Source organism: Acanthochromis polyacanthus, chromosome 13, assembly GCF_021347895.1.
Source record: "Acanthochromis polyacanthus isolate Apoly-LR-REF ecotype Palm Island chromosome 13, KAUST_Apoly_ChrSc, whole genome shotgun sequence".
NCBI classification, from domain to species: domain Eukaryota; kingdom Metazoa; phylum Chordata; class Actinopteri; family Pomacentridae; genus Acanthochromis; species Acanthochromis polyacanthus.
The window spans coordinates 14,765,661-14,780,393 of record NC_067125.1 but is presented as its reverse complement, the minus strand read 5'-3'; the positions used below and the strand labels follow the sequence as shown (position 1 = coordinate 14,780,393).

At 38.7% G+C, this 14,733-nt stretch overlaps 1 protein-coding gene across 1 annotated transcript in view; it reads left to right on the top strand.

Annotated features, from left to right (window-relative positions):
* The first annotated feature begins 123 nt into the window (after positions 1 to 123).
* The window catches only part of LOC110953295 (mitochondrial intermediate peptidase), a 36,591-nt gene continuing 21,981 nt past the window's right edge, over positions 124 to 14,733 (top strand). Inside the window, exons 1-16 of the mRNA XM_022197230.2 lie at positions 124 to 558; positions 910 to 1,083; positions 1,835 to 1,923; positions 2,116 to 2,202; positions 2,381 to 2,444; positions 2,571 to 2,753; positions 3,460 to 3,616; positions 3,888 to 3,936; positions 4,417 to 4,477; positions 4,722 to 4,774; positions 7,433 to 7,586; positions 7,771 to 7,848; positions 8,434 to 8,641; positions 9,426 to 9,535; positions 10,523 to 10,597; positions 11,150 to 11,266. Coding sequence (XP_022052922.1) covers positions 412 to 558; positions 910 to 1,083; positions 1,835 to 1,923; positions 2,116 to 2,202; positions 2,381 to 2,444; positions 2,571 to 2,753; positions 3,460 to 3,616; positions 3,888 to 3,936; positions 4,417 to 4,477; positions 4,722 to 4,774; positions 7,433 to 7,586; positions 7,771 to 7,848; positions 8,434 to 8,641; positions 9,426 to 9,535; positions 10,523 to 10,597; positions 11,150 to 11,266 — 1,806 coding nt within the window. The 5' untranslated portion in view covers positions 124 to 411. The remainder of the gene's footprint in view (positions 559 to 909; positions 1,084 to 1,834; positions 1,924 to 2,115; positions 2,203 to 2,380; positions 2,445 to 2,570; positions 2,754 to 3,459; positions 3,617 to 3,887; positions 3,937 to 4,416; positions 4,478 to 4,721; positions 4,775 to 7,432; positions 7,587 to 7,770; positions 7,849 to 8,433; positions 8,642 to 9,425; positions 9,536 to 10,522; positions 10,598 to 11,149; positions 11,267 to 14,733) is intronic.

The following is a 14,733-nucleotide window of genomic DNA, read 5'->3' as shown; positions in this document are numbered from 1 at the left end:
AGGCTTCATTGTTCCTAATACTATAGCTACATGCTTTTACCTTTTTTGCTATGATTTAGAATTTTTTAATCTGTATTTTATGCGTTCTTGTTTTTTCGCGAAAGTACCAGCAGCTACAGTTGGGTAGATTTACTTTGACAGACAGCCAGTGAGTGAGCTAACATGTGAGCAGCTATGTTTACTACAACTACGCTTCATACATGACAAAAAATACTTTATGCGTTCAGTTTTCCCGAACAGAGAACTTTAAATACATAAACGTTATTTAGGTACGTTGTTTTTATTTCCGGCTTTTGAAAACGGGCTAACGTCAGAGCTGAAATCTAGCATGTCCTCTGTGTTTAGCTACTGTCAGCTCTGTTAGCCTTTGTGGACAAAAACTGACTGAACTTAACGCAGGTTTCATACAAAATGTCTGCGTGTAAAAGATTGCTTTACCTGGTAAAGCACAGGAGCCTTTGGGCACAGGTCCGGAGAAATGTGACAACATGGTCGCCTGTTGGAGCTGCTTTCAATGCCAAACCTCACAGGAGACTGGATGTGTTTGAGAAGAACGTGGTGTGTATTTGTCTTTAATGTATTATGTGTTGTATGTTTTTTGGTTAGTATAAGTTTTGTATATGTATGTTATTTGTCTTGTATACGTGTATTTTTGCATGTATTGTTTATGTATTTTGTAATTTGATTTATATACATGTTGTTTTTTGGTGTTGTCACAAATGAAATTATGAAGACCCCAGGAAGAATAGCTGCTGCTTTGCAAAAGCTAATAGGGGATCTTAATAAAAACAAACAAACAAACAAATTGCTAGACTAATGCCTCCATGTAATAACACTGTGCTGCATTGGTTAGAGGTGATGTTTTGTCATGACATTCCCAGTCTGTGTGTGTTTGACCTGTGCCTGCAGGGCTTGTTTGGAGTCCCAGAGCTCAGCTGTCCTGCAGGCTTCCAGGCAGCAGCAAAGACCGCTCTGAAGAACACACAGCGGCTGGTGGAAAAAGCTTGTTCTTGTCCTCCAGGAGCTGAGACAGTCGAGTGTTTTGACCAGCTGTCAGATGGTTTGTGTAAAGTGGCCGATCTGGTGAGTTCAACATTCCATATGGACCTAGTCTTTGCAATATATCTGGGCAAATGTTTAAATGGACTGTTAGTGTTATTTACATACAATAAACCCCAAGTTAACAGGCTGATAAATATCCAGTTTTCATACAAGAAAAGCAATAATCTGCTTTTGTTTGCTGGAGCTTTATAATCAAATGGGCAGGACTTATATTAAAGGATGTCTGTGATGCAAAATAGTTTTTATTACCCACATCACCAATCAACCTTCACCAGTATATCCACAGGTACTTGGTTATTTTAGATGTAGTGGTGTCTATGCTTAATGGCCAATAACCAGCAAGAAACTGACGTACAGAAACAGTAAAGCCAAGGCAGTTTAGAAATAGTCACGCTATTACTTAGGTTGTCCCCCAGGCACCACTCTTGCGTTGATTTTTAAAATGTCCTCTTCAGTACCTAATTGTTCAGTAATGTTTCCAATACTAAATGTTTGTCAGGGTTCAATTACTATCTGTTCATTTAAAATATTAATGTTTGCATCTAAAACCCAATATCAGCTGGACTAATTTATGTGCATTTTCAACCAAACTAGTTTGTAGTCATAAGCTCTTGCAATGCGGATCTGTAACAAAAAGGCCTTCAAAAGTAATTCAAACATTGTATGCTGCTCATTTCTCTTGTAATGTATGTGGTTTATATTTCAACCATTAAATGTCCTGCTTACCTGCTTCCTTTGTCGTTGTTAATTTAATTATTCTTCCCTTTTCCAGGCAGACTTCATAAAAGTAGCTCATCCAGATCCAGCGTTTCGAGAGGCTGCAGAGAAGACCTGCGTAGATATTGGCACGGTTGTGGAGAAGTAAGAAGCAAAGTAGACTGATCTCACCTTTACAAATGTCTTTTCAAAGCTGCACAACAACGTGCGAAAATGTGTTGTAATATACAGCTTACAACATCGAGATAATGCAGGTTGTTGAAGGGATTTTTCAGCCTGCTTAAGTTTTTGAGACACTCTTGACAGATGCTCAGGTTTGGTGACTGTTTGTTTCAGATTGAACACCAACGTTGAGCTGTGCAAGAGCCTAAAGAATCTGCTGGACAACCCGAACATTGTAGCCCAGCTGGACCCTGATACGAGGTAACTTTACTCTTGACTTCTTTAGTCTGTAGCTCTACTGTAGACATCGTAGAAAGTGTTGAGAACATTGCAAATAAAGGATTCATTGTTTATCTTGTTCCACAATTTTATCCATATCTAACAATGATATGTCCAGCGTGGTAAGTTTAAACATTCATTTATGCTTTTTTCTTCGCAGGCGAGTGGCAGAATTGTTCATGTTTGACTTTGAAATCAGTGGAATTCATCTGGATGACAAACGGGTGAGCTAGTCAGAAATATATGGCCATTCCCATTTCACAATAGCTTAATAGCACATAAATGTTAAAATGCTGAGTGACACAAAGTAAAGACAGCATTGATAATCCACTCTGCTCTTTTCCCTGCAGAGGAAAGAGGCTGTCGGGCTCCATGTGAAGCTGTTGGATCTAAATAATGAGTTCCTGGTTGGCTCACACATGCCGAACAGAATCGCAAGGTCTGCCATTCCTGAGCATCTGCACCTGCAGTTTGCCAGTGAAGGAAGCTTCATTCAAGTTGCGGGGTTGCATGCAGACTCCCCAGATGACTTGGTATGTGTTTAGTGTGGGTCACTGCAGTATTTCTCCCTGTGGCCAGCAGGTGGCGCCTTTGCCACGTCTTAAATCAATAGACTGGATGTAAAGGCTGGCCTAAGTTATTAGTTGCCGTTTCTGTCCTCTTTGATGATCAAATTTTATGTCAAGACATTGAAATAACTTAGAACTTTGTTTAAATTGCTAGATATATAAATCAGTTCAGCAGTACTTTGAAGTCACAACCTTTAATTTATTCATTTAAATGGAACTTTCTGACTCTTTTGTAAAGCCATTACACAATTTGAATTCATTTAAGTTCACTTTAAGCTTGATTTGAGCGATAGATATCCGTCCATTCATTATCTATACATCGATTTTTCCTCATGAGGGTCACAGGGGGTCTAGAGTCTATCCCAACTTACTTAGGGTGAAATCAAGGTTTACCATGGACAGGTCTCCAGGCTATCGCAGGATGAGAGATAGATATAATAGATAGGAACAGTTCAGACAAAATTAGAAAGCGATAAGATATTGCAAAGTCAGAGTGTAGTTTAATTCAAATTAAAGATGAGAACTTAAAAATGCAGCTAAGATGTAATAAATGATTGTCAGAATATGATCATCCTACCGTCTCTGAACTTGTTGCCTGTAATGGTTTCTTGTTGTTATGAAATCTTATATCATATCATGGATTTCAATCTATCCTTGCTTCCTTCTGCAGGTGCGAGAGATTGCCTACAGGATTTACCTCTATCCCAATGCAGATCTTATGGACTGTCTGGAAGAGCTGCTAAAATGCCGACACAAACTGGCCAAGCTGGTGGGCTACGAGTCCTATGGACACAGAGCCCTGAAGGGAACGATGGCCAAAACACCAGGTTAATGCTTCTCTTTATTTACAGATTCAGAATAGTCATGTTTAGTTAGTGCTTTAGGAGTATGACCAGAAGTAGCATTAAAAAATCAGTTTGAATCACATTTCATTTTTGGCTGAATAACATTTGTTATTAATTTTAACAGACAGCAACTAAGTTTCCTTTAAGAGGGTGAATAAAAGCTCTAGAAGTTCTAAGCTGCTGTTTCTGTGACTGTCTCAACTATTCTCAGAAAGTTTTCACACTGAAAATGTCTTCTTTTACCTCTTTGCAGAGACAGTGATGAACTTTCTTCAGCTGTTAACAGACAAGCTGTCAGATAAGTAAGGTCTTCTCTTAACTGTTTTTGTCACAAGATACACAGATCTAATATTCAATTTTACAGTCGAAGATGTTATCATGGCCTGATTTAGATTTTTAGTGACTTTAAAGGCTCACTTAAACCAATGTTTCACTTATTCTTAGGTGTGATAGTGATTTGATCGGTTCTTGTCACGTCTCCACCTCTGGGTTTTTATTCCTGTTTTCATGCAAATATGTTGCGTGTTCTTGGAATTCCTCGAACAGTTCAAAAATATCCAACTCAGGTGGACCAGGAGACTCTAAATTACCTGCAAGTATGAATGTGAGCCTGTTAGCATGGCAGCCTGTCCAGGGTGTTTCCCTGCCTTCAGCCAAATGCATGCTGGGATAGGCTCTGGCCCCCGTTGACCCTGAGCAGAGATAGGTGGGTGAAGCCAGGAATGATTGCCTCCAGTCACTTAGCTCATAACTTGTTTGGTGTTTTTCTTTTAACCTTTCAGAACAGCAAAAGACTTTAAGATGATGAGAGACATGAAGAAGAAACTCAACCCCCGTAATGCTGTGAGTGATTTTTTTACACAACATTTTCTTTACATACATATTTTCCTCAACATACAACATTCCTGTCAGCGTATCCTGATCCATTTTCTTCCATCACTAAGTAATCAGTCCTAATTCCTTCAAGGTATAAAGTGATTTATTTTAATGTAATTTACTTTCATTGTGCTTTAGATTCACAATAATTTATTTCGATCTGTTTTAAATGGTCTCTTCCAAATAAAGCACTCTCTGTGTTATCTTATAGGAACTGATGCCTTGGGATCATCCATTCCTCAGTGGTGTGTTGCGTGCTGAAAGGTGAATATTTAGATCTTTATTTTTCTGCCTGTTGTCATTTGATAAAGTCATCTTAATGTGTATCTTAGTGCTGCTTATAGGTGTTTGTAATTCTATATTGCACTATGGTGCAGGTTGTTATTGCACACCAGCACTTCCTCAGGTGTCAGTTGTTACAAAAAAGCGTTAAAAGAGAAGCATGGGAGTTGTTGAAATGTTTTTTCTAACTCCTTCTCTAATTCAGAACACTGTAATATGATTAAACCAATCTCTGCTGGTTAAATTTGTGGTTCTTCTCTTTTGTGTTTGTAGCATTTGGTATTTATATCTAAAATTGTCTCTCAGTGTGTTGCAGGCCCTGCGTTTCCACTGAGTTCTTGTGCATTTTACAGCTAAAACGTGTGACTGCAGCATTTACTATGCAATTACTTGTGAGATGTGTTGTTTTGAAAGCATTTTTACTCTTTTCATTATTGAAATCGATAACAGCCCAGGCTCAGGCTGTTTATTTGATGTCATGTAGTTCTTTTAATCTTAGCATTTGTGCTTGTAATAGTTTCATGTATGTTTGCACTTAGTGGCCACTTTATTGGGTACACCTTTACAATTTATTGCAATTATGCAACAACAAGCTCCCAAAACTTTTCCTTTACAAAGTTTGGTGAGTTTTTCCTGACTGACCACACGTTTTTTTTTTTTTTTATCCTGTCAGTTTACATGCAGGAATGTTCAAAATACCCCTCTGAATATAACACAGTTTGATACATAACATCTTACAGTGACAATACAACATTATGACATTACATTACATTAAAACAGTGCTAAAATCTCCATTTTGGTTGTAATTTAATTGTTCTGTCTATGATAGTGTCAAACAGAACATCTGAAAAGCTGACTTTCAGGCAGAACAGTTGCATTAAATTACATTAAATTGTACAAGGGACACAGTTAGTCACTGGGGTAATTGATCTACAGAAACTTTTGATCAACTAGTTATTTAACATTGCAGAAATGCCAAACGTTTACTGCATCATCCTTTTTTTTTAAACAAGAATTGTTGTTTTTCCAAGACTTGTATATTCCTTTACTAGCTCGTGAAATAAAAATAATCAAACTTTGGAATCCATATTTTAATATTTATACTTTTTTTGGCATTTTTGCCTTTATTGGTCAGTTACTGTGCAGTAAAGGTTCTGGCAGGCTGAGAATTAAACTAGGAAGTCATTGCTCAAAGGCACTGGCGCCCATGTATTATGTGTAGTAACCACTTGACTGTCAGGTTCCCCTTTCAATACATATATTAAAGAATTTTCTTACATCTACTGAACAGAGCAGTAAATTAAAATGTATTCAACAGATTATTCAATAGAAATGGTTCCCAACAGCAGTTTTAGTATGGTATGTAGTGATTCATATTCTTGCCGACACTAATTTGAACGGTGAACATTTTTGATTTAGCAACTCAGTCAAAGGAATTCAAGCTGTCATATTCATGTCGAGTGTCTCCAAATTTTACAGTTATGTTCTTAATGAAGTGCACTTTTCCTTCCCATCATTCACCAGAGGCTAATAACGTTCTGGAGAAGTTCTAACTAAATCTTTATTGCAGACGTTATAGATCCCTCAGGTCTCCCTGAAAAATTTGGGATGCAGTGTGATTGCAGTGAAAAGCTGCTTCCTCTGAGCTGCTTCTGTTTTCTGCTGCACACAAAGATGCACACATCTTGTTGAATTTCCACTGATATTAAACATCCTCTGTACCTTACACCTAATGTTAACCTTATCTCTGAAGCCAAGTGTTAACCCTCAAACTGCCCCTTGAATGTGTGCAGGACACTTGTGTCCACACTTTCCCAAAATGTCCTCTCTCCCAAGGTCTAAAAAGTAAATGGTTTCTCACATATATAGCTATACAAATACACTAACACACCTACAGACCCACAAGCTATGAATTACTCTGACTGACTTTCCCCTTTGGTTACAGTCTCATGCTTTTTGTCTCAGTCACTCACATGTTTTCTTTTCATCTTTGCTTTTCCATCAGAAACCATTTGAATTGGAGAGTGTTCAAACCATATTGAAAGGAGGTCAAGATTGTGTGTGTGTGTGTGTGTGTGTGTGTGTGTGTGTGTGCGTGTGTCTTTTCGGTAAGCGGAGCTGGTAGTCGTGTTCAGCAGCAGTCTGTTATTCGTCACTGATAATACATAGATGTGGTGTTGGAGCTAAACAACCATTTTGGTTTGGTGGTCTTTATCTACAATACCTTATAAGCAGCATGAATGGATCCATTTTAACCCTGGGTGGTCCCAGGAGAGAAACAATCCCACCAGCTCTGATCCCTGGCGGTCTTGTGCCTTTGTCCTGCCAGTGAGATTACATGTATGTGACAGTCGGGGGATTTTTAGCCAGACTGCTGAGCAATGTGAGGCCAGCATTTACAAAACAGGGTGGACATTGTCATTCTTGCTTTCTCTGGTCTTCAGAATAAGTTGTGTGCCTTGATTCTGCAACAAACAGGAATATTGATCTATATATAGATATTAGAAAACATATTGATGTTAACATTTTAGAAGACAATACAGAAAAGAAAAAGCAATATTTGTATGTACAAGTTACTGCAGATTCAGAGTGTCTGCTTTATTTATTTCCATGTTCTCATTTGTCTTCTGCTCATTACAGGTACAACATAGAGCCCAGTCTGTACAGTCCCTACCTGTCTCTTGGTGCCTGTATGGAGGGTTTGAACAACCTCTTCTCTCAGCTGTATGGTGTCTCCCTCATGTCTGAACATCCCAGCGCCGGAGAGGTGTGGAGCGAGGACGTCCGCAAACTGGTAAGTTTTACTAATTGGACAAAAGTGTTTTCACTTTTTCTCTGTCCTAATGAGGTTAGTCGGAGCCTTTTTTTTAGAAAAGCCAAAGTCTGTTTTATGCCCCTTTTAAAACCAAAGACAGTTTTCAAAGGTCTTTAATTAGTGCACTTGTGTTTAATGTTCGGTTATGTTTGTGTGTCTCTAGGCTGTGGTACATGAAACAGAGGGATTACTGGGATACATCTACTGTGACTTTTTCCACCGGTCAGATAAACCTCATCAGGTATGTAAACAAACACACACACTCAGCTACATACTGTAGTTTTCACACACTCTGGTTCATTCCCTCTTTAAAAGTTTAGAGATCTAATGTTCTTTATTAGGATAGTAAAATGAACGCTAAGTTGTTAATGCACAATAATACCATTAATTAGTCATATTTTTGTAATTTAATGATCATAAGAGGTTAAAACACAAGCAGAACGGTCAGGGAATGTTCTTTTCCTAATTTTTGGACATCTTTTTTTGTGATCAACCGTTTATTGATTTTTTTCCACAGACAACAAATAAGAAAAAAGATGAAAAAAACATTGGTAGGGGTAGCATAATAAACCGTTGCCAGAGTTGTCTTTGTTATCACCCCATTAACTTGCTTCCCCCCACCCTTTTTCTGGTTAGCATACTGCATTCACAAAATCGTTCAAACAAAAAACAGACAAACGAAGAAACAAAACAAAACAGAAACAATAACAGTCCAAAAAACTCACTCATTCATCATTCATTCATTCACTCAATCACAGAATCATTTTGTATCTATTTCATCCCTCTCTGGTCTCACCGCCTCTTCTTCTTCTTCATGTCCTCCCAGGACTGTCACTTCACTATCCGCGGCGGCCGTTGGTGTCAGGAAACGAGTCAGTACCAGCTGCCGGTTGTGGTGCTGATGCTGAGCCTGCCACACCCCAGTAAGAGCGCCCCCACCCTGCTCACGCCTGGTATGATGGAGAACCTCTTCCATGAGATGGGACACGCCATGCACTCCATGCTGGGACGCACTCGCTACCAGCATGTGACAGGTGCAGTCTGAGCACACACCCACTGAACATAATGGAAGGCTTAAAGGCCTTACTTGAATTCAAGTCTGCTTCTAAAATTAAGACGTTGCGCTGGAGCCAAGACGGCTTGACAAAAGATTTAGGGAAGTAATAACAATCCGCCGATGTAGGACGGGATCGATGTTTGACATTTTATGAGCTCTGTATCCTAAAATAACGGCTATCCAGTTCCAAATGTCACAAGCTGGAATAATGCTGTTTGGTACAGAGCTATACGTGATTCATTGCAGTGTGGTGAATTGAAAATGGGAGGTAAATCCGATTAAGTGTAAGCCCTGAGGATAGGGCTTACACTTTAAATGATACTTGGCTACTAAAGCTGTCATTTGACACTGTTTGACTTGTCAGATAACGTTGATGGATACCTTCACTAGTAATTCAAGATCCTAAAAGTATTTATTTTAGGCTAATAACAGTATCCATTCACTCAACTGGAGGCTGTTTCTTTAGTGGACACGGTGTTTACACCTGTTTGGACATGCTAGTTAAATTTAAGTTGTGTATGAAAGCTCATGGCAATTGCCTTATCGGTAACTTAATATTATCTATTTCATCTCTATAAATACCACATATAGCACATAGGATTTACTGACTGTGCTTTGGGCTGAAGACCTGATTTTCTCATTTCAACTCACTTTTTGCTCTCATGTGAAGTTCGGAAGTGGCAGCTGTGTGTTGGCCCACAAAGGAAGAATAAAGTCAGTCATACCTTCTGTTATTTTAAGGCCTGTTGTCTCTCCTCTAGGAACCAGATGTTCAACGGATTTTGCTGAAGTTCCCTCTATCCTCATGGAGTACTTTGCCACTGACTATCGAGTCATCAGCCAGTTTGCACGCCATTATGAAACTGGACAGGTAGACCTAAACTCTCAGAATAAGAACCAGTATGAAGACAGATTTGTACTAATAAAGCATTTTTTAACCCTCTAAACCCCAAGCGTTTATTGGGCATTTTCCTACTCCTATCACTTTTTTTTTTTTTTTTTTTACTGTGTTGTTGTTTTTACTGCAATAAAAAGTCCGGCACCTCCATATGGAAACAGCACAACCATGGGTAGAAATAGAGAACTCAAAAATGTCTTTCATGCAATGGGACAAATTTAGAATTCCATAAACATTTAAAAAGAGAAAAAACAAAAGTAACAAACTGAAGTGTCCACAGAAGTTTCCAATGCTTGAAAAAACTTTGATTTTACATACTATATGCAAATGATTATGTACAATATTTCACTGCTTAGATTTTAAATTTGTTTTCATACTTGTTTCCTGTCTGCTCTGTGTTAAATACAGCCGGCAGTTCAGCTGAAAATCCTTGACATTTCGTAAAGTGACTGTTGGATCCAGTGGAGTCAGTCATGGCTTCATTGTTGCACAATGGAGTTCTGATTTTTTTATTTTAGTTAATTTTTTTTACAGTGTCTAGTTCTTGGAAGTTTATTTTGGTGAATTCCTAAATGTGATGTGCAGAATAAAGCGACTATTTCAAGCATAGATTTTCAGCGTAGAAATTTCCCAACAAAAATATCATGTTCAAGGATGTCGGAAAGTTCACAACTCAACAACTCTCTCTGTTTTTACAGTTTCTTCAGATACACATGACTTAAAGTGTTTCAAGCTCACCACTAGGTCTTGGAGTTCAGAGGGTTAACGCTTTGGAGAGATAGTTTCTCGTACATCATAATTATAGTAATATTAACTTAATTTTTCATTTTAGTTGCGATTTTATATATTAAGGCTGAGGACAGCAGAAATTAGATTTTAACCATAACTTCGAAAGGTGAAACTGGTGAAACGCTGAAATGAAGCTGATGTTCAAATGACTGCTTTCCTCTGTCTGATCAGCCTCTACCTGAGAGTATGGTGGCTCGCCTGTGTGAGTCAAAGAAGGTGTGTGGAGCCGCAGACACCCAGCTGCAGGTAAACTCAAGCTTTTCCGATGTAGTTTGTGATGCCTGTTTGTGTGTTCATCCGGCAGATGAAGCAGTTTTTGTTTAGAATTATTTCACTGTTGCTTCCTGCAATGAAAAGCTGGGGAAATTTCATGTAAATAAGATAAGATAAACACATAAAGGGGAAGAAGTCTTGAGGGAAGCTGAAGATGTTGGAAAACTTTCAGTCCTTTAAGGATGAGGGATGCAGAAATGTTACAAACAATAGCATCTGTCAGGTGATTGGGCTACAGAGGTCTTGAATTTGGTGTTTGGTAAACCACTACTGAATTTGTTGGATATTGCTAAATTATAAAACCATACTAACCTAATTACATGTTGAAGGGTTCTTGTTTATGTCTCCTTGTGTATCTGTCTGATTAAGTTCTCACTCAATTAAAATGACACTTCTACAAAACATCTGGAAGAGTAGCCTCAAGAATGTCTGCTTTTAGCTTTCTAATGTTGTAAAATATCAGCACAAGATGAGGTTATTTGTTTTGCTCAACCCTACTCTGTTTTTTTGATTCTTCCTGGACAGATTTTCTATGCAGTCTTGGACCAGATCTACCACAGTAAACCTCAGAACCGCTCCACCACAGACATCCTGAAGGACATGCAGCAGAAATTCTACGGCTTGCCATACACACCCAATACGGTAGATCCAAACTACATTTGTGCTATTTCCCACAGTATTTATGATTTTTCAGGAGCTGGTCTCTTTATTACTGTGTCTTTATATCAGTTACAGTGTTGCAGGTTTATCATAATCTATGCAACAATCCCCAAAAGAATCTGCTCTCATTGCCTAGTTTATCACAGCACAGAAACATCACAACTTTAGTCATTTTAGCCTGTGTTCACTTTTGTCTTTCTCCTCTTTCCATCCTCTCTTTTTGTCTGGTTTTATATCTTTTGCCCAGGCACAGCAGCATTTAAAGGATTAAAGCCTTTTCTGAAGCCCTGCTAAAATAACAAAGCAGAGGGATACTTTTAAATGAGCTCTCCCAGCGGGAAATATTTGAAACTCTTCGTCCCAGCCCTTTAATGAAAAAAGAGCTCTATTTCCCCCACTTTTGCAGCTGCGGGCGAGGGGATGAGGCCAGGAGGCAGAGGAGAATCAAAAATACAGTCATAATTTAGCCAGGAATGGCCTTCATGCAGCAGCTACTCTGGGTTATAATTATGTGGGGGTGCCATCAGGAATAGAGATTACAGAACTGTGCACCATATTCTCCTAAACGTCAGTGTCCCGGCCAGCGTTCCTTCTCACACAAGTCCTCCCACTCTTCTGCTTGTGCCTCGCTTTGTAGCTCCCTCTCCAGAGGTTGTGGTTTATGTTATATAGTTTCCCACTGTCGGAGTCATTTCTCTTCAACTTTACAAACCACACTGAAAGCTCTAACAGACACTTTGCCTCCGTGTGCACAGCCACCCACAGCAGGATCGTTTTCCCCATCTGAACTGAGGGTGATTGCGGTGCCTGAGCATTCGGTATTGGATCATCACCGGATCAGAGCAAGTGAAACCAGATTTGTTTAGATCCTTCAATGACAGACTTAAACTTTTTTTAGATTCGTCCTCCGAATCTGTCTCTCTCTCTCTTGACTGTCCTCATGGAAACACAGCTCAGGAAAAGTTTCCACAGTAAAGTGAACATTTGAGTGGCTAATAGGTTACGGAGAACCACAGATTATAAACATTAGGGTGATGCTGACATGTGTATAGTTTATAGAGCGGGGCTATCAGTTCCTGCTGTGTACAGAGAGAGAGGATCAGCTGTGAGAAACATAGACCACATGCTCACCCTTGAGCCGAAGATAATATTTGGAAATAAATGGCAGAAAGCGAGATGCTCTGCCTCGTTGTGTTGACATTTTTGTAATCGGTAATTCTTGGCTTTAATGCCTGCGTGTTTGTTCCTCTTTTCAGCGATGATCCTCTGTTTAAAATATGTTTAAGACACCACAGATCACGTTGTTCCACATTCTCCTGTAAAAATGTGGAGTTGCACCATTAACAAAAAACTAGTTGAGTTTAAAGAAAAGAAAAAATGTCTTTTATCTCACGTACAAGAGGAACAGAGTAAAAAGCCTGTGCTTACTTTGTCTCCTTTGTATGTAAGGATCAAAAGGATATCTTGCTGACATGTGACCCACTTGCACTCTCTTAGAAAAGTCGACATTAATCATCGGATGTGAAGCAAAGGGATTGAAAACAAAGAGAAGCTTGGAAGTCTAAAAATCATTTTCATGGCATGTTGCGATGAGGGCTTAAAGCATCTTGTCAAAGACTGAGACGCTGTGCCAAAGAGTCCTTCAATAGCTGCTTATTTGTTACCAAAATATCAGTGGGCATAAACCACATAAGAAATACAGTAAAATCAAAGAGCCTTCAAATGAAAGGATGGCTTTTACATAGGTTTAAAACTTGAATCAAAACCAACCTTTATGCTTTTTTTTTTATCACAGTTTTCAATATATCAATGAATTGTATTTGTGTGGACTTACTATTGTGTTCTGCCCTTTCAAATTAATTCGACACTGAACAGTTCAAACTATTTTCTAACCTACAACCTGAGCCTGCATCACGTCTGAGTTGCTGCTGACGGAGCAAACTCAGACAACGTTCTCTTGCCCAAACTTTAGTGAGCTATGACTCCTCTCAGGAGTGCTTTTCACTCTTATTAGAGTTGCTACAGCCCAGAAGAGTCTTGTCAAGTCGACACTTTGGAGCTTAAGTATTTTTAACGCTGTTGGACGGCCCGGACTAAATGAGGTCATGCAGTTCTTCTACCAGTGGTGGAGATTTTAAACTCTCAAACAGCTGTTTCAAATTTCATAACACTGTGTCATCCACTAATGTAATTTTGTTTTTATTTATCATGAAAGTTTATACATATGCTTTTTTCAACAAGGCTAATATTTTTTTAAAAGCAAAGAATTAAGCCATAATAATGACAAGCATCCGTTGTGAATAACTTGTAAACAATTTCTGTTCAGGTAATGTTAATTGTCTCATAAAGTACACAGTCTGATTTCCCTTGAGATTCAAGACCTTTATTGATCACAAACACAACTATAAATAGTATAATGTGCAGTGAAATTATCTCATTTTCCATGGAACTACTTAACCAAACCTGCTGTAGTTAATGTTTTTATGTTAACCATGCATTTTTCTGATGTTAAAGAGTGATTTGTATTATTGAATGCTTTGTAGTTGAGTGGGTCAAACTTGAGTGAACTAAACCCAGGCTTTTTGTCGATGTAAACCGATTACCACGTTATTCCTGATATAATATGCCAAAACTTCTGTAATTTCTTCCACCAGAGCCTTGTCTTGTCATAAGGGTGACACTGGAAAATAAGGCCGCAAACAGTAGCTGCTTTTTAGTTGTGGTTTCTAAACTTGGAAGAGAGTTTGCACCTGAATGTGAAAGAGAGACACTTTGCTCCCATTCCACTGCATGCACAAATTGTGTTTTTACTGGCAAAACTCACACGTGTGGGCATCTCCAAGGAAACGGTGACAGCTTGCATTAATGTCATGACTCCAGAGAATTATTTTTCAGTGCTAGTGCTGGCGCTCAGATCTCCTTTTAATGGTTTAAGTGTTTTTCACATCGGGCATTAACAATAATTCTCATGAGCTGAATAAGTTTGATATACTTACAGTGCTGCTGTATACGGTATTCTCATCATTTAAAGGTGGAACCTCTGTTTCCAAAAATGAAAATCACTGTAATCACAGAGGTCAGTAAAAATATGTCAAGATTAGCTCTGGTACTTTCAGAGAGGAAGGCTGAGCTGCATGACAACCTTCTCTCTGAACAAGATCCATACTAGCTGTTGTTGTGAATCAAGAGAAATCCTAGAAACTATAGTAATGCAAGACGACAAAAAGTAGCTAAAAAAAGGCCCCCTGTGACCTTCGAGGGCTCTTTGGGCACTGCTACAGAAACACGTTGGTCATCTGTGAGGAAACTAAGTGCACATGTTATCTGCATCCTTCAATTAAGATGATTATTTTACTTTGAGTTGGAGAATAAATCATTACCATGTTTAAAGTTAACCTTTTTATGTGGAGGTGTAGGAAGGTGTCTGCAGTCTGTTATGGTTTAGTTAG